The following is an 18543-nucleotide window of genomic DNA, read 5'->3' as shown; positions in this document are numbered from 1 at the left end:
ATGATTACTGGGGCCAGTTCTCAGGGAAAGGAGACTGTGAACAGGGAAGACACTTCCAAAATTCCTGTTACATTTATTTTGGACTTGTTAAAGTGCACATTCCTGGCCCAAAGCAGACACTTTACAAGCCTCTCTGGAGATCGTTATGCACAGTCAAGTTTAAGAACCATCGTTTGGATCTTTCTAGAGCAACGCTGTACAGACTCTTGTCATCACTGATGATTCACAAAGTGAACATTCAAGTGCCTACACCCATGACTTTAGGGTAGGGGGTAGAGAGAGGCAATAGCACTGCTTTTCTAATGAGTTACAGAGACATGATGAAACACCAGACAGGCTGTCAGAAGTCGAAAAGCAAGAGGTGCCATTACAACATAGAGGCACAAGAGGGCATCCTAGCCAACTGCCAGGGTCAAGGATGAGGCCGGAAAGAGCCACTGCCCTTCAAAGACTGGGGTGTTGAAGGATGCTAAACACCATCCTGCGAGCCAACACTCTTTGAGGTCTGGGAGGGTCTTTGTTGGGTTCTTTGGCCTTCAGCATATACCCAAGCTTTTTGAGGTCAGGAGTTCGAGACCAGCCTGGCCAACGTGGTGAAACCCCATCTCTACTAAAAATACAAAAAAAAAAAATTAGCTGGACTTGGTGGCGGGTGCCTGTAATTCCAGCTACTCGGGAGGCTGAGGCACAAGAATCATTTGAACCTGGGAGACGGAGTTTGCAATGAGCTGAGATCGTACCACTACACTCCAGTCTGGGCAACAGAGTGAGATTCCAGCTCAAAAACAAACAAACAAACAAACAACAACAACAAAAACAAATAGTACTGTAACTCTAACAGAGGACTGAGGCTTCTTTGCAGTTTGGCTGCCTGCCTTTGGGGAAATCTCCACCCCTTCTGGCCTCAGTGTCCCCAGTTGAAACTGCAGGAGTCATGCTGAGTGACCTCTAAGCTCTTCTAAGAGCAGTAAGAGCTTTGCTTTGTCTCCATCTTGACCCGTTATCTCATCCTGCTTTGCTGTCACTTCTGTGGACTTCAATTCCTCCCACCAGGCTGTTTGTCCTATAGGGGTAGGGACCATGTGTGGCTCACCCCCATGGCCCCAGGCTCTGCCTGACACAGGAGGCCCTGGACAGTTGCTCTAAGAGGGCAGCGTGGGGCAGAGTGATGTGGGTCCACCCCTGCCGATTCTGTGTGACCCTGGACATGTCATTTCACCTCCTTGATTCTTGGTTTTTCTCAGCTGCAAAATGGGCGGCAACACCATGTCAGGGTGTGAGTCTCTGTCCACAGATTCATTTTGCAGGAAATGCTACTTTGTTTTTCTGTAATTTAACAAAATTTGTAATTTGAAGTCCTATTCTGTCAGGTGGTAGAGATCACCGCAAGTCAACTGAGGGTCCCCTTGCTCTTTGGTAGTGGGGTCGCATCTCAGGTCCAGTGGGCTTCCACAGTGCCGAGGCACAGAGCAGGGCACCTTGGTCTCCACTGATGTGACTCTGTGCTGACTTGCGTGGCAGAAGACCTGACATCATCAGTCAGTGTGTGCGTCAGCAAGGCCCAGTGACCTAAACAAATGGGCAATGCTTTCCTTCCTTCCCCAGGAAAGAATCTCAGCGGTGGGCAGTCCTGGGTTAATACAGCCACACCAAGCTATCTTTCTGTAAGATCCCTCTGCCTCCTGGATCTGCCATGGCTCCACTCTCAAGCCTGCAGTCCTGCAGGTGGAAGGGAAAATGGGAGGAGAACAGTGCCAGCATTTCCCAAGGGGCTACGCAGGGCATGCCCGCTCACATCCCATTGGTCAGAGCATAGGCACATGACCACATATAGCTGCAAAGGGCCTGGGAAATGTAGTCTTAGAGGACGTAAACTCCGCTTAATATCAGGGTTCTGGCCAGGCGCTGTGGCTCAGGCCTGTAATCCCAGCACTTTGGGAGCCTCAGACAGGAGGATTGCTTGAGCCCGGGAGTTTGAGACCAACCTGGGAAACATGGCGAAACCATTTCTCTACCAAAAAAATATGCAAATTAGCCGGGCATGGTGATGCACACCTGTAGTCCTAGCTACTAGGGAGACTGAGGAGGGAGGATTGCTTGAGCCCGGGAAGTCCAGGCTTCAGTGAACCAAGGTCGCGCTACTGCACTCCAGCCTGGGGAACAGAGCAAGACCTTGCCTCAAAAAATAAAATAAAAATCAGGGTTCCACTACTGAGGACGAGGGGAGAGTGGACGAGGGGATGACTAACAAAGTGTGCAGAGGCACGAGTCTCCAATGCTCTTGGAACCCAAGTCCCCTGTCTTCAGAATTTGTCACCTTCCCCTGCTCAAGACCTCAGCTTGAAGATGGGACAGGGCTTGGGAGGGGAGCTAGTGGAGAAGGAGAAGAAAGAATGTAGACCTCCTCCTGCCCCAGGACACAGTAGAGGCTAAATTCTTTTGTTCTTTATGCATTTTTAGGGTGAACTATTTCAAACCTAAAGTCAAGAATTTAAAATAATACAATAAACATTTGTGTGCCACGATCCTGAATTCAGTGTTGGTTAGTCTCATGTCTTCTGCTCTGAATACATATTTACAAGTAACAAATGCTACAAAATATTGCTTTGCAGGTCCTTGAACTTTATATAAATGGCTCTTACTATATGATTCACCGCGCACCTTGCTTTTTTCCTCTCAGCCCCATCTTTGAGCTGTGTCCACAATGATAACTGTAGCTACCTCAGTCATTTATCATGGCTGGATTGTGTATGTGGTATCTGGCAGTGGTGTATGAATATACCACAATGTATTTATTCCTTTGGCAGAGCGTTAGCTTTTTGCAGTTGTTTGCTATTAAATAATGCTGCAATAAATATCTTTGTCTCTTTCTACACATATACAAGGGTTTCTCTAGGTCAGTGGTTCTGAGAGCGTGATCCCTGGACCAGCAGCATCAATATCACCTGGGAACCTGTTAGAAATACAAATTCTCAGACCTACTGAATCAGACGTACCAGTGGTGGAACGCAGTGACCTATACTCCAACAAGCTCTCTAGGAGCTGCTGTTGTGCACCAGAGTTTGAGAACTGCTGCTCTAGGGTATACACCAGAAGCTAATTTGCTACATTTAGAAAAGAGACATTAGGCCAGGCGTCGTGGCTCACATCTATAATCCCAACACTTTGGGACCCTGAGGCAGGAAGATCACTTGGGGCCAGATTTCAAGACCAACCTGGGAAACAGAGAGAGATCATCTGTACAAAAAATTTTTTAAATTATCTGGGTGTGGTGGCACATGCCTGTAGTCCTAGCTACTTAGGAGGCTGAGGCAGGAAGATTGCTTGAGTCCAGGAGTTTGAGGCTGCAGTGAGCTAGGATCATGCCACTGCACTGGAGCCTGGGTGACACAGCGAGATCCTGTCAAAAAATAATAATAATAATAATAATTTAACACAAAAAAGAAAAGAGACATCTTCAGATTTATTAGATACTGCTAGATTTTTCCCCAAAGTTGACACTCTTATCTAAGGTGAAAAGGTGAAGGTTTCCTCTCATTCTTGCCAGCTCTTGGTAGTATCAGAATCTGAATCTTTTGCTGAGTGAGAAGTCTGGACTCTGCTAAATTCTCAGTGGATGTTCTTCTCTCTCTGACTCTGGGAATCCCCCTTACAACATCACACTTGCTGTCTGCCCTCAGGTGCCTGCCAGGTGTGCAGCTCCAGAACACAAAAATCTTTATTCTGCTTTCCTGTTGCAGTTTCTCATCCCAGGGCAAGAAAATTGAGGGCATTGCCAACTTTGGCTGGGAACAGGATCCCAGGGTACACGTTAGTACCCTGGATCAGTCAGGCTCCTGAGTTATAAGCCACAGAAATATGGGGCCTCCCCGAATCCAAGGAACGGAAGATGAGGTTTGGGGACGTAGCAGTACTCATCCGAGAGCTGGAGCAGGAAGGAAGGAACAGAGGGACTGAGGGATGGGAGGGTGAGAGAAAGGCCTCAGCCAGGGCTAGGCAGAGAGCCTGCTCTGCCTCCACCATGAACCCCATTTCTGTGTGACCCTCACTCTTGAGTCCCACTCCCAGGACTGGAGTCACCAGAATGTGTATCTGGCCAGGCTTTCGCTAGCTCTCACCTGCTGCCAACTTAAAGAAAGGCCAGACCTCTTTTGGTTTCTGTTCCAGGGGAAGGTGCCAGGATGCGTTCCCCATCAGGACCTCGCACAATGGGGAATTCCTCTAAAAGGGAGATGGGGCACCAATAGGAAGAGGGGAGCACCTGGGAGCTGGAGAGCTAAGAATGTTTCCTGCTGGGTGGTCTTGGGGCTCAGATGAATCAAGGCACTAACCGGATTATTAACCAGTCTGACCCTAATGACATATAAACATGAAACCATTTACTGTTTCCCCAATTGCCACCTCTCAAAAGCTGCACTATCCTTTCCTGTCACTTAATGACACCTGGTCATTTTCTAACTCTCCCCCACCTCCTACTCCCAGTGGTCTCCCCTGATGCCTCATACTGCTGGGGCACGTCCCAGCAACCAGCCCTCTTGTGCCAGGCAGCAGGAATACCACCTAAGCCCGGCTACTCCCAAGGTGCCCCTTACCACTGAGAAACCCCTCACGCGTGCCGGGAAGGATGTGCAGCCTCTTCTACCACACTCTCCCCCTCAGCTCTGCCCTTCTGTCTCCCGGTCTCCTTTGTCTGCTCAAAGAGGAATGGGAAGGGGGCAGATTGACAGGACTATGGACATGAGTTTATGTCCAAGCAAGACACGAGATGCTGGCACCTTCTCGCTAGCACCTCTTGTCTTTGTAAGTTTCTCTGGCATCTCCTCACTTCATTGGGAGGGTTGGGAACAGAGGAAAAGTCACAGCACCACAGCTCACTTCTTTTTATTTTCTTCTTTTTTGGAAGCATGGCTTCATTCTGTCTCTCAGACTCGAGTACAGTTGCACAAACACAGCTCACTGCGGCCTTCCCAGCTCAAGTGATCCTCCTACCTTAGCCTCCCAAGTAGCTAGGACTACAGGTGTGTGCCACCATACCTGGCTAATTTTTGTATTTTTCTTGTAGAGACAGGGTCTCGCCATATTGCCCAGGCTGGTCTCAAACTCCTAGACTCAAGCAATCCTCCCACCTTGGCCTCCCAAAGTGCTGGGGTTACAGGCATGAGCCACTGTGCCTGGCCGGGCTGTCAATTCCTAACTCCCATGAGTTCCTCCCTGCAAGTGTTCAGCTTAATCAGCGTCCTGGGGTGATGGTCAGGGTTACAGAGACTCCTTATGAGCCTGGGAAAGGCTCACTTAAGATTCTAGAGCACTTTCCACCTCTTTTTCCCCAGCTTTGGCTCCTGAGTACCAATTCTGGGACAACAAAAATTTTTCTCCTTAAATACATTTATCCCATTGCTATTCCTGATGATAGTGGGAGCCCTTGCTGATGGTGACAGTGAGAAATGGAGTATTGTTGAGTATTGTTCAGGAATCCAGCAAGAGGGTGAGGGTCTCACCCCACCCCGCTCATGCATGTGCACCCACACACACTCACACTTTACTTTGGTAAAGGTTAAGTTTGCTTGTGAGTAATGGAAAACTCCAAATAACAGTGATTTAAGCAAGGTAGATGTTGATTTCTCTCTCATGTAACAGTCTACACAGGCCGGCTAGGGCTAGTACAGCAGTTCTGCCTTCCTCAGGGACCCAGGTGTTTTTTATCTGATTTTTCCACCGCCTCACAGGACACAGTTTCCACCTCATGATCTAAAATGGCTGCTTGTGCTCCAGTCATTGTTCACATTCCACCCAACAGAAAGGATGAGGGGATGACAAGGGGCACACCCCTGCCCTTTAAGGCAGCTTTCTTGAAGTGGCACATGCTACTTTACCTTACATCTGATGGGCCAGATTTTTGTCACATGACCATATTTAGTTGTAAGGGAAGCTGGGAAATGTAGTCTTTTGTTTGGGTGGCCGTGTGCCCAGTTGCTATCCCAATGAGACCATCTCAGCTGTTCATATATATGGTTTGACCATCTCTCTCTCCCTTTCTCCCTCCTTCTGTCCTGGTCTGGCGGGCAGTGGGCACTGGCCTGGGGGGCAACTGCACAGGCTGTATCATCTGCTCAGAGGAGAATGGCTGTTCCACCTGCCAGCAGAGGCTCTTCCTGTTCATCCGCCGAGAAGGCATCCGCCAGTATGGCAAGTGCCTGCACGACTGTCCCCCTGGCTACTTCGGCATCCGCGGCCAGGAGGTCAACAGGTGCAAAAGTACGTGGCTTCTCCCTTGTTCTATGCTAGTGCTGGGCTCCTAGACACCGCCGGCTTAGATCCCGCCCTCTCATCTCAACACAGACAGCAGGGAAGTAGATGCATGTTTAAGCCCAGACGCTGAGATACGTGCCTGCATCCAGGCTGGCTCTGCAGCCTAAGGCAAGTCTGTCCCCTCTCAGCCTTAATTAGCACTAATAGAGCGGGGAACTTTCACTTCTACCCTAGTTTGTAGTGTGGCCTTAGTCATGTAACTCACCTTCTCTGGTCCTAGCCCAAATAGGAAAAGGAGTCCTAATTCCAGGCTCTAATTTTTGCTGTAACTTTGGGCAAATCATCACTATTTCTGATGTGAAAAAGAAGCAGGGAGTCCTCACTCCAGCCCTGGTTTACCGGTGACTTCAAGCAAGTCACTCACTCTCTCTGAGCCTCCCCTCAAATGAGAAAGCGAGTTCTCTTCACATACAGCCCAGTTTGACCTTGGCCAAGTCTGGGCTTCAAAGGAGATACTGAGTCCTGACACAAATGCTACCAAGCCTGGAACTACCCAGAGGCCCTCCCACCTCGGGCAGACCCAGTGGGCCCCATCCTTGGCAATCTCCCTCACCCAGGGTATCCCTGGCTCTGTTACAGAATGTGGGGCCACTTGTGAGAGCTGCTTCAGCCAGGACTTCTGCATCCGGTGCAAGAGGCGATTTTACTTGTACAAGGGGAAGTGTCTGCCCACCTGCCCGCCAGGCACTTTGGCCCACCAGAACACACGGGAATGCCAGGGTGAGTGACCTCCCCGCCCTGACCCTGCCCCCCACCTCCCTGGAGTGGGGGCTTGGTGAGAGGTGTTGGGGGCCTGGAAGAAATCCCAGTAGAATGCCATATGGTTAGGGGAGGCCGAGCACCACCGTGTCAGGTACACCAGATACCTACACCTAGTAACTGTGTTACACTAGAGCCAACGTAACCACCATTACTATGATTACTACTGCAGCCAACACTGGCACCGTTGTTAATGCCAAGGAAATCAGCAGAGTGCAGAAGAAGAGCACTGATTTTTGTTTGTTTCTTTGTTTGCTTGTTTTGTTTGAGATAGGGTCTTGCTCTGTCGCCCAGCTGGAGTGCAGTGGCATGATCATAGCTCACTGAAGCCCCAAACTCCTAGGCTCAGGGAATCCTCCTGCCTCAGCCTCCCGAGTAACTGGGACCACAGGCATGTACCACAACAGCTGGTGATGCGTTTATGTTTTTGCAAAGACAGGCTCTTGCTATGTTGCTCAGGCTGCCCCTGGGACTCAAGCAGTCTTCCCACCTCAGTCTCCCAAAGCACTGGGAGTACAGGTATGAGCCACCACACTGGCTGAGCACTGATTTTGGAAAAGGACGGGCCTGGGGTCCAATCCTAGCTCTAAACCTTACCCTTTAGTGATCTTAAGCAAACCACCTCAGCTCTCTGTCCTTCAGTTTCTCCAAACGTTAAAAAAAAAAAAAAAAAGACAATAGAACATAGAGCCTACCTCGTGGGGAGGAATTGTTATGAGGATTAAGTGAATTAGTACAATTTAAAGTGCTCAGTACAGCAGCCAGCACACAGTAGGTGCTCAGTACATGTCAGTATCAGTGTTATTACTGCTCTGATTATTTCCTGACAGCTCCTTGTCATACTCCTGCCTGTGAGCCCTCTTCTGTCCCTGCACTAGGCTGCTCCTTGGCATTCTCATCTAAACTGTGCATCTCTGCCCACGCATTCCCTCCGGGCTCACATTCATGGTCATTCCAGCTGCTGATGGCCCCTGACTCCGTGTCTCCAGCCTCCCTGAGCAGCAGACCCTTACCTCCACTGCCCCCTGGGTTCCTTCTTTCCACTCCCACCGCCACCGTCCACCGCCTAACGCTTCCTCTGGGTTTCCTCTGGGTTTCAATAACCAGCTCCCTGATCCCTGGGTGGCCATGCCTGAGATGCAGACATCACTGTTGACTCTTCTGTCTCCCTCACCCTCTATTCAGTCCAGTCTGTTCATTTATTCACTCTGAAAATATCTACTGGAGCATCTGCTATGGCCAGGCACTTTCCTAGGTGCTGGAGACATGTTAGAGAACCAAACAAAGCCTCTGCACTCATGGACTTGGCATTTCAGTGGAGAGACAGAAGCGACACCCGAGAACAAATGCATAATATTTCGGGTGGCAGGAGGAACTTTGGGGGGGAAAAGAAGCAGCACAAAGCTCCCAAACCCACACCATCCAGCTCATCCCTTTCTCCCCACCCCAGCCCCACCCATTTGTTTCTCTCCTCTGTGCCCCGCTCTTCCCGCCTTCTCACCACCCCCTGCCTATCGCCAGGATTCTGGCCACAGCTCCTGCCCGTCTCCTGCCTCAGCTCTCAGTCCCTCCAACCCACTCTCCACTCAACAGCAGAGGGAGTATTTCAAAATGACAGTCTACTCAATTTCTTTTCCTCCCAGGACCCTTCAGTGGCTCCCACTGCCCTCGGGCGGAGTTCACCCAGGACCTGGGCAATCTGTCCCATCTGCCAGTCTTTCCACCCCCAACATTTTTTTCCTCCTCCATTTGAGCTCATTCTCTGGCCTGCCCAGTTCCGGGCCAAATCATCTTGGGGACTGTGCTGGGGTTATGCCTTCACCCAGAGCACCTCCTGTCCCTCCCTGAGCCTGACTAGGCTCCCCTTCCCTGCCATCCCACCCCCACTTCAAGACCCAGTCCAGGAGTTTCCTCCCCTACAACCCAACCCATGCCGCCTCTGGGCTCCCACAGTGCCTGCGCTTCCCTCATCACGGCGGTGTCCAGATGGTGAATTCCAGGAGGCCTGCAGACCCTGGTCTGTCTTGTCTGCTGCTGCTCCCTCAGCACTCAGAATAGCGCCTAGCACACACTGGGTGCTCAGTCTTTACTTGTCAAATGTGTGCATCTAACAAGGTCTGGGCCCCACTGCGTCTTCAACTTGCTGTGTCTGCTGTGTGAGCCTCTTGCTGCGTTCCCTTAGCAAATCCCTGCTCTAGGCCTCAGTGTCCAGATCTACAAAATAGGAGTATTCACAGCTACTCATATTCTGTGCCTACTTCTCATGGACTTTTAAAATAATCAAAGTATACACACACACACACACACACATATATATGTGTGTGTGTGTGTGTGTGTGTGTGTGTGTGTGTGTATTTTAATTACCCCCTATGAAGAACTTTTATGTCCATGGCCTCCTTTTTCCTCCTTCCAAAGTTGATTAAAGACACATGATCAAGTTTAAAACCTGTGTCTGGGTCCTGAGGACTTCCCAGGTGACCTTCCAGCCTCCTCTCCTGCCCCCACTTTCTGAGACTTCACTGCCAACTCATGCTGCCCCATCTCCCAAACATGGTGGGCCAGGCTCCCATGGCTTTACATACTTGCCTGGAATGGGCTTCCTTCTTCTCACCTGATGAGCTCCCCTCTCTCCCTTTCACTCATACATCACCTCCTCCAGGAAGCCTTCCCCTTTAAAGCTAGGCAGTCGGCCACTCTGTCTTCAGGCCCATATTAGTCTGTGCATGCATTAGTTTAGCTCTCATTCCAGGCTCTTATAAATAACTTTTAAATGTCCCCCCTCTGCTCCTAGCAGGTGGAAGTGGTGTCTTCAGTCTTCAGAGAGCTGAACCCCTCAAACCCTGCCCTTATTCTGTGCCTACTGAAGGACCCTCACTGCCGGCTGACCCTGTCTGTCTGTCTCTCCTTTCACTCCACAGGGCAGTGTGAACCGGGTCCCTGGGGCGGCTGGAGCCCCTGCGCGTACAATGGAAAGACCTGCGGCTCAGCTTGGGGCCTGGAGACCCGGGTACGAGAGGCTGGCCGGGCTGGGCATGAGGAGACAACCACCTGCCAGGTGCTTTCTGAGTCAAGGAAATGTCCCATCCAGAGGCCCTGCCCAGGAGGTGAGCCCCAGGACAGGCACATGAGGCTGTGGTGGGAAAGGCCCACAGGGACAGAGTGGACTCAGGACACTGCCCCACAAATAGTACCTATGAGACTGCCTGAAAGGCCACCATTAGCCATGCCATCATGCGGAGTACACATCGTCTCCCCTGGTGTCCTTTCAAAGGAGGACCTTCCTTGCTGGGTTCAGTCCCAAATACATTAGGGAAATTGAGCTGGCCAGGAGTTCCCAACCCTCTCAAACTGAACACCCCCCTTTTAATAAGAAGGATTTGGGAATACCTTCTATACCATTCTTAATGAAGTTCATGGAGAATGTAGCCTACTTGCAAAGGTAAATTTTTTTATCAGTATAGTGCCCTAACTGTAATATAGAGGAGAAAGAAAAGAAATTTCATGATGGAAGCGCTTGGCCCAACATACCAGCAGACACTTAGGGAAGCACAATCCCAACGAAGACCGCAGCCGTGGTCAGCGCCCCAAGTGCGTGGCCGCATTGCCATCAGAGATGCGATTTCCCAAAAGTGACCAAGCGTTAGTAAGGTCCAACCAAATTGATCTCTGATTGACACCACACTCACAGTGCCCTAGAGTCTTCAGTGAATGCAAGTGTTCGAAATCACTTGGCAGTCATGAGTAAAACAGAATTCAGCTCCCAGCAAGCAGACTTTTCAGCTACATGAGGGTGGGGCACGGTGTGAGAGAACTGGATGGAATGGGGGACAACTCGTCTTTGCGGGGGACTGTCCCACACTGCATCCCGATTGCTGTCCACTGAATGCCACAGGAACCCCCTTCACTGTGGCATCCAAGACCACTACACGTATTTCCGAAATGTCTGGGAGCTATTAAGGACCACTGATTTACATAGAAGAGAAGCCACAGGGTGTGTCTGGTAAGATGTGAATGGTGAGTAGTAATTACGCGGAATTGGCAGTGTTGACTGGGCACTGTGCCAAATTCTCTATAATCGTTAACTCACGTAATCTTCACAATGATGCTGTGCGGTAGGTGTTACTAACATTATCCCCATTTTACAGATGAGGGGACTGAGGCCCAGAGAGGTTGAGTCATTCACCTAAGGGTCACAAAGCCAGGGAGCTGTGGACCTAGAATTCAAACATAACTTGTCATGCAAACAGGAATCTAAAGTCATGATGAAGGATGAGGGACCTGGAGCCAGGCCACCCGGGGCACCCAGGTGGGATGTAGTGGAGCCAGGATTTGAACTCAGGGACACTCCTCTTTCAGAAGGACTTGTGCTGTTTGGGTTGGGAGTGCAGATAGCAGAGATGGGAGCCTTTGGGAGTCATACTGGGCAGGTGAGGACGGAGTGAGGTTGAGATGGAACCAGAGAACCTAAGGGACCCCAGAGCCAGGGAAGCACTCACACAGGAGGCAGACAGTTCTCCTGCACTCATTACCACGTCGCACCTCTCATGGCTCCAAGAGCTGGGGGTGAATGGCTGTGGGGGGGTCATGAGGGGAAAACTCTTCCCCCGGATAATAATAATCGCAACAACAGCAAACATTCGTAAAGCACCTACTATGTGCTGGCTGTGCTCAGTGCTGTAAGACGTGACTCTAATCCTTGCAACAACCCCACTGTAGCTCCCTGCATCATCCGGGTCTTGGCTGCAGCGGCTCCTCCTCAGAGAGGCTTCCCATGAGTCCCCCTCCCAGGAGTCATTTTCCATCGTATCACATGGTAGCACTTGCACCCTTCTGAAACGAGCCTGCTCATTCTCGCGTTTGCTTTGTTCAGTGGTTGTTTTCCTTCCTAGAGTGTGATCTCCAGTGAGGGCAAGGGCTTTGTCTGCCTTATTCACAACTGTCTATCTAGTGCCTCTAACAGAGTCTGGCACATAGTCGGTGTCCAGTTAATACTTGTTGGATGAGTGGATGGATGGGTGGGTGGGAGGGTAGATGGCTGAGTGCACAGGTGGCTGAGTGGGTAGGTAGATGGGTGGATAGGAGGGTAGATGGGAGGGTAGATGGGTGGATGAGTAGGTAGGTGGATGATTAGGTGGGTGGGTAGGTAGGTCGGTAGGTGAACAGGTGGATGGATGGGTGATGGATGGGTGCCTAGGTGGATGGATGGGTCATTGGGTATGGAGGTGGATATGGAGGTAAGCAGATGAGTTAACAGGTGGACGGCAATTCAGTGGATGGCAATCGGGTAGGTGGGTAAATAAGTGGAGGGATGGGTGGGTGACTGTATGGGCACATGAGCAGCTGTCAGGCAGGCCTAGGGAAGGGGTAGGGACACAAAGCCACTGGCCCCCACACCCCCACATCAGAGCTGGCAGGGCCACTCAGGCAGCACCCACACCCCATCTCCAGATGCAGTCCTACCCGAGGCCTGCAGAGTCAGCTCCGCAGCGCAGAATGGGAGTTGGCTTCAGTGCTCCCCAAAGGCTCAGAGTGGGCATGGGGAGTCCCGAAAGTGGGCAGCCTGGCCTTAGCTCCTTGACTCTGCTCTGTAGAGGAAGGAGCCAGGACTGGAGCCACAGTCCTGACTCTTGGGGAGACAGGTACACAGTTGACACCTAAGGAATAAAACTGCCCTTCCCTTGCCACTAGGCTGGGAGGGTCTCTAGCGGCCTAGCTGCACACCTTCAGAAAGTGACTTGTGGAGCCTCAGGTTCATCGTGTTCAAATGGACACACAGCTCCTTGCGGGGAACTGAAGGGGGCCCAAGCAATGTAGAAGAATGTCCTGGGTGTGGAGACACTTTGTAAAGCAGAAACTTAGGGCTGACCTTGCTCCCAACCATGCTGCGGTCTTCTCACCTGTCAATAACAATGACAAACGGCCGGGCGCGGTGGCTCAAGCCTGTAATCCCAGCACTTTGGGAGGCCGAGACGGGCGGATCACTAGGTCAGGAGATCGAGACCATCCTGGCTAACATGGTGAAACCCCGTCTCTACTAAAAATACAAAAAACTAGCCGGGCGAGGTGGCGGGCGCCTGTAGTCCCAGCTGCTCGGGAGGCTGAGGCAGGAGAATGGCGTGAACCCGGGAGGCGGAGCTTGCAGTGAGCTGAGATCCGGCCACTGCACTCCAGCCTGGGCGACAGAGCGAGACTCCGTCTCAAAAAAAAAAAAAAAAAAACAATGACAAGCAACTGCTCAGAAGAACTCCCCGGGCAGCAGGCACAGCCAGAATGGAGGTGGAAGGAATAAAGGAAATAAAGAAGAAGAAGAAAGGAAAGGTAGACTGGCACAGAAAAATGATAGAAGGGTGGAGAGAAAGAGAGGACAATTGTAGAAGACGGGACTGGGTGCGGCTCAGACCCTGCCTGCCTCTCCCGGCTGTTGTGAGTTTCATATACATAAAGTGCTTGGGGCTGTGACCTGCATACGGTGAGCATTTGCTAAATGCTCAAGTATTTTTGCCACAGTGTTATGGAGAAGTTGGTGCAGGGACACAGATGAAAGGTGCCCAGTGTCCAGCACAGAGCCTGGTTGGCTATGGAAGGAGTGTGCTGGGGAAAGCCATGGGACTCCCGTGAGGCCACCCTACGTGCTGACTGGGGGGCCCCAGGTGAACCTGCAGGCCTGGCCAAGCCAGATCTCCAGCACAAAAGGGCCCTGAGCAAGTTAGTGGTCCTCAGCACTCCCTGAAGAACTAGAGAGAAAGGTTCAGTTTGGGGTAACTTAGCCCGCGGTCCAAACTCTCAACAGGAGGGACTGCAAGGTCAGTGCCTAAATGTTCTTCTGAGCCTCGTTGTTGAGGAGTGAGTGGGGCACCCTTGTCTTTGAGGACTGAGGAGGCTCCCAGGACCTAACTGGCCCTGCAGCCTTGGTCACCAGGCCCTGTGCTCTCGTTGCAGAGAGGAGCTCCGACCAGAAGAAGGGCAGGAAGGACCGGCGCCCACGCAAGGACAGGAAGCTGGACCGCAGGCTGGACGTGAGGCCGCGCCAGCCCGGCCTGCAGCCCTGACCGCCGGCTCTCCCGGCTCTCTGGTCCTAGTCCTCGGCCCCTGCACACCTCCTCCTGCTCCTCCTCCTCTCCTCTTACCCTTCCTCCTCCGTCTCCTCCATTTGTCCTCTCTTTCTTTCCACCCTTCTATCATTTTTCTGTCAATCTACCTTCCCTTTCTTTTTCTTTTTTATTTACTTTATTTCTTCCACCTGCATTCTCCTCTCCTTTCTCCCTCCCTCCTTCCCGTCTTTCCTCTTCTTTCTCACTTATCTTTTATGTTTCTTTTTCTTCCTGTGTTTCTTCCTGTCCTCCACCACGTTCTTCTCTCTCTCCCTCCTCTTCTCTCCCTCTCACACACACTTTAAGAGGGACCATGAGCCTGTGCCCTCCCCTGCAGCTCTCTCTAACTACAACTTAAAGAAAGCAAACATCTTTTCCCAGGACTTTCCCTGACCCCATCTTTGCAGAGAAAGGGTTTCCAGAGGGCAAAGCTGGGGCACAGCAAGGGTGAGTCCTGAGGGCCTTGCTTCTGCTCTGGGGGAGGCTCCAGGACCCTGAGCTGTGAGCACCTGGTTCTCTGGACAGTTTCCACAGCCCTCAGCCACCAGCCACCCCGAGGAACTGGCTGGGCAAGGCTCCAGGGCTTCCAGAGGCCTGGCCTGGACACTTCCCCCAGCTGGCCATGGGGGCCACGACCTGGCCTCTGGCTGGGCTGCCAGCCCTGGGCCAGCCAGGTCATCCTCTGCACGCTGCCTGCCACCCTCATCAGCACTCCCCCACAGGCCTCCCTCTCATGGGTCCCATGCCCCTTTCTCCTAAGCTGGATCAGGTGAACTGTCACTGCTGGGGGATCCACCTGCCCAGCCCAGAAGAGGCCATTGAAATGGAAAGGAAAGCTGAGATTATCCAGCAGCTCCGTTCCCCACTTCAGCACCTCCTGCCCATATGGGGAAACAGGCCTGAGAAGGAAGGGGCTTGCCCAGGGTCACACAGGAAGCCTTCAGGCTCTGCTTCTACTTGACGGCTCTGCTCAGCACATTCACGGCCGAGAGGAGACTTTGGAGGTCATTTGAGGGGGGAATATAGGAAATTGTGGGTTGGGAGCAAGGCAAAATCCGCACACTCACCCATACCCACCACCACCACCGCACTCGCCCACACCCACCACCGCACTCGCCCGCACCCATCACCAGTGACTTGAGCATCTGTGCTTCACTGTGATGCCCCTCGCCCTAGTCAGGAACGAGGCTGGGAGGAGTCTCCAGGTCAGACCCAGCTTGGAAGCAAGTCTGTCCTCCCTGCCTGTCCCTCTGCCATCATAACACCCCCTTCCTGCTCTGCTGCCCGGAATCTTCAGAAAGGGGATTTGTATTTGCTGTGACTGGCTGGCCTGAACACATAGGGCTCTGTGGCTGGGACAGGAATGGGCAGGAGAAGCCAGAGTCGGAGCTCCAAGGGGCCCAGGAGTGGCCTGGGGAAGGAAGGTGGTCAGCAGGCTGGGGGAGAGGCTCTAGGTGGCTAAATATTACATCCCCTACCCCAAGAGAGCACCCACCCTCAAACCTGCCCTCCACCTGGCAGCTGGGGAGCCCCTGGCTGACCCTCCCCAGGCCCACCCTCTCTGTGACTTCCCTCCTCTCACCTCCCTGAGAATAGTTAGAGCCCCTCCTTCGCCTGGCCAGGCCACCGGCTTCTCTTCTGCAACAGTTTGTGCCTCTGAAATGCTCTGTTGTTATTGTTTCAAGACCCTAACATTTTTTTTAAATTTTTTTAATAAAGGGAAAAGAAATTTGCAAATGCTTCTTGAGCATCAAGAGAGTGTTGCAAAACCATGATACTGATGAGTTTGGAGTAGCAGAATTTAAAACATGTGCAGTGGTTTTTGCAGGAATGCTTGGGGCTGAGAGGGGTCAGGGTGTATTGGGGATGGGGTGGGGTTTCAGCTTGGGGGGAGCTGACAAAAGAGGACGGGCCCTTAGCCCCTCCAGGCCACTCTCAAGAAGCAGGTTCAGCCAGAGGCAGAAGAGGGTAACACCTCGAGCCCCAGAACCTCGCAGTCTCACGAGCCACATGTCTCAGGGACCAGGGGCACCTAGGAGGTTGACAGTCCCACGGGGCCATCTAAACACCCTGGGCTGCTAGTGAGAGTGGCCTTGGCATTGGGAGGCACAGTTGGGAGCTCCAGCCTGTCACCAGCTATCTGGTAGGGTCTAGGTCAAGTCACTTCCACTTCCCGGGCCTCAGTTTCCCCATGTGTTGAAGAGGAAGCATGATTAAATTGAATCTGTTGCCAAAATCTGGAAGACCCAGCAACAGCATCCCCTGGAGAGCTTTTTGGAAATTCAGATTTTAGGGCCCTCCCCCAGATCTATTCATTGCGAACACGTTTAGGAGCAAACATTCATTCAAGGACAAGCTGAGGGGAGAAGTGGCTCTCAGATGACTTCCAGCTCAGAGAGCTGAGTCTAGATTTGTGCCTGCAATTCTGATTCTGACCTCAAGGCTCAACGATCTGATGCTATAGAGTTTAGTGTGTATGTGTGTGTGTGTATGTATATGTATTTTTTAATTTTTATCTTTATTTTGAGGCAGGATCTTGGTCTGTCACCCAGGTTGGAGTGCAGTAGTGCAATCACAACTCACTGTAGCCTCAAACTCCTGGCCTCAAGCAAGCCTCCTGCGTCAGCCTCCCAAGTAGCTGGGACTACAGGCATACACCACCACACTCAGCTAATTTTTAATTTTTTTGTAGAGATGGGGTCTCGATATGTTGCCCAGGCTGGTTTTGAACTCCCGGCCTCAAATGATCTTCCCACCTGAGCCTCCCAAAGTGCTGGGATTACAGGCATGAGCCACCATGTCCAGCCCATATATAAATAAATATATATATACACACACACACACACACACATATACATACACTATATAGTGTTTCCTGTTAAGATTCCAATTGTACGATGCTGAGCATTCTAATTTTCACAATTCTAAAAGACCAGGATAAGAGTGGAAGTTTCCAGTCCTGCAATCCCCTGGCCATGTTCTTTCCCCTCGGGGGGCCTGGTCCTCTGTCCTTAGCTGGGGGCTGTGGTGGTTTTTTAATATTTTCAGATTACAAGATGAAATATCTTCAGGGCCCAAGCCCCTCCTATAACCTTTCCATCTTAGACAGTCCCTGTCCCCCAGCTCCAATTCTTTCAAATCCCAGCCTCTCCCACGTTCTCTGGAGGATTGAGGCACCTCTCTGGGAAGGAAACCCTGCTGTCAGGTGGGCGTCATCCACTCCCTTCTTACAAGCCAAGCTTGGAGAAGTTCACAGAGAAGCTCAGAAACAGGGTGGGGTCACACAGCCAAAGAAAGGCATTCTGGGCAGAGCCCAGGGGGAGGTTCCGCTGCTATGGACCTTCCGGATGCTATGCCAGCGGGAGAGAACAACCCCTTGGCCAGAGATGAGGAATCCCTGCTGGGTTCTTCCTGTCACCGCTTCCAACTGGGCCACACTAGGGCCCTCTCTGCAGATCCCCCCACCTGCTCACTCCATCCTCATCCTTGCCTGACCCCTCACCCCAGCCCTGCATGTCATTCCCACATTCTGCCACTGGACGGCGCCAATCAATCAGGAACAGGTCGCAGCCAGGCTTGTAAAGGAGCGCATTTCTGAAAGGGGGACTTGTTGCTGTTCTCTCCTAGCAGGACTGGAGCAGGGTGGAGGGCAGCGGAGGGCGGGGGACAGGCTGCCTCAGACCGAAGGACTGACTGCCTCAGGCTGAAGGACAATAGTTGCAATGAGGACTTCAGCTGAATTGCCTTCTCAGCTGTGTAGAGAGTGTCAGACTCACAGGTCCCTGTCTCAGGCCCTTCCTTGCACAGAAGGGAAATTTGCTCAGAGGATGACCCAAGCCCAGCATCCCCGAGTGAGTCACCGCAACATGACCTCCTGCCCAGACATCTGGCCCAGGTGACCTGTGGAGATTACACCTCTCCATTTTCACTTGGAAGAAAATTTCTTTTTTCTGTCTTTTTTTTTTTTTTTTTTTTTTTTTTAAGATAGATAATAGCTCTGTCGCCCAGACGAGGTCAGTGACATGATCCCGGCTCACTGCAGCCTCGATATCCAGGGATCAGGTGATCCTCCCACCTCAGCCTCCCGAGTAACTGGGACTACAGATGCACACCACAACACCCAGCTATTTTTAAAATTATTTGTAGAGACAGAGTCTTGCTATGTTGCTTAGACTGGTCTTGAACTCCTGGGCTCAAGCGATCCTCCTGCTTCAGCCTCCCAAAGTACTGGGATGACAGGTGTGAGCCACCGCACCCAGCCCAGAGGAATATTTCAAGCCATCCTATGTGGACCTTCTAACTCAGGAAATGTGCATTCTTATAATATAAATAATAGTAATGATGAGGATGAGGATGATGACATCATCTTATATTTATGGAGCAC

General features: G+C 51.6%; 1 protein-coding gene across 2 annotated transcripts in view; it reads left to right on the top strand.

The window, feature by feature from the left end:
* Nucleotides 1-14217, top strand: part of RSPO4 (R-spondin 4) — a 41558-nt gene extending 27341 nt beyond the window's left edge. Inside the window, exons 2-5 of one of the 2 annotated variants that reach the window (XM_025400437.1) lie at nucleotides 6067-6255; nucleotides 6889-7029; nucleotides 9987-10172; nucleotides 14008-14117. In XM_025400437.1, the coding sequence (XP_025256222.1) occupies nucleotides 6067-6255; nucleotides 6889-7029; nucleotides 9987-10172; nucleotides 14008-14117 (626 nt within the window). Of the gene's footprint in view, nucleotides 1-6066; nucleotides 6256-6888; nucleotides 7030-9986; nucleotides 10173-14007 lie in introns of both variants that reach the window. The other variant, XM_025400438.1, reaches the window with a different exon arrangement.
* Nucleotides 14218-18543: the final 4326 nt, after the last annotated feature.

Source organism: Theropithecus gelada, chromosome 10, assembly GCF_003255815.1.
Source record: "Theropithecus gelada isolate Dixy chromosome 10, Tgel_1.0, whole genome shotgun sequence".
Classification (NCBI taxonomy): Eukaryota; Metazoa; Chordata; class Mammalia; order Primates; family Cercopithecidae; genus Theropithecus; species Theropithecus gelada.
The sequence above is the reverse complement of the archived record's forward strand: the minus strand, read 5'-3'. Positions and strand labels throughout refer to the sequence as shown.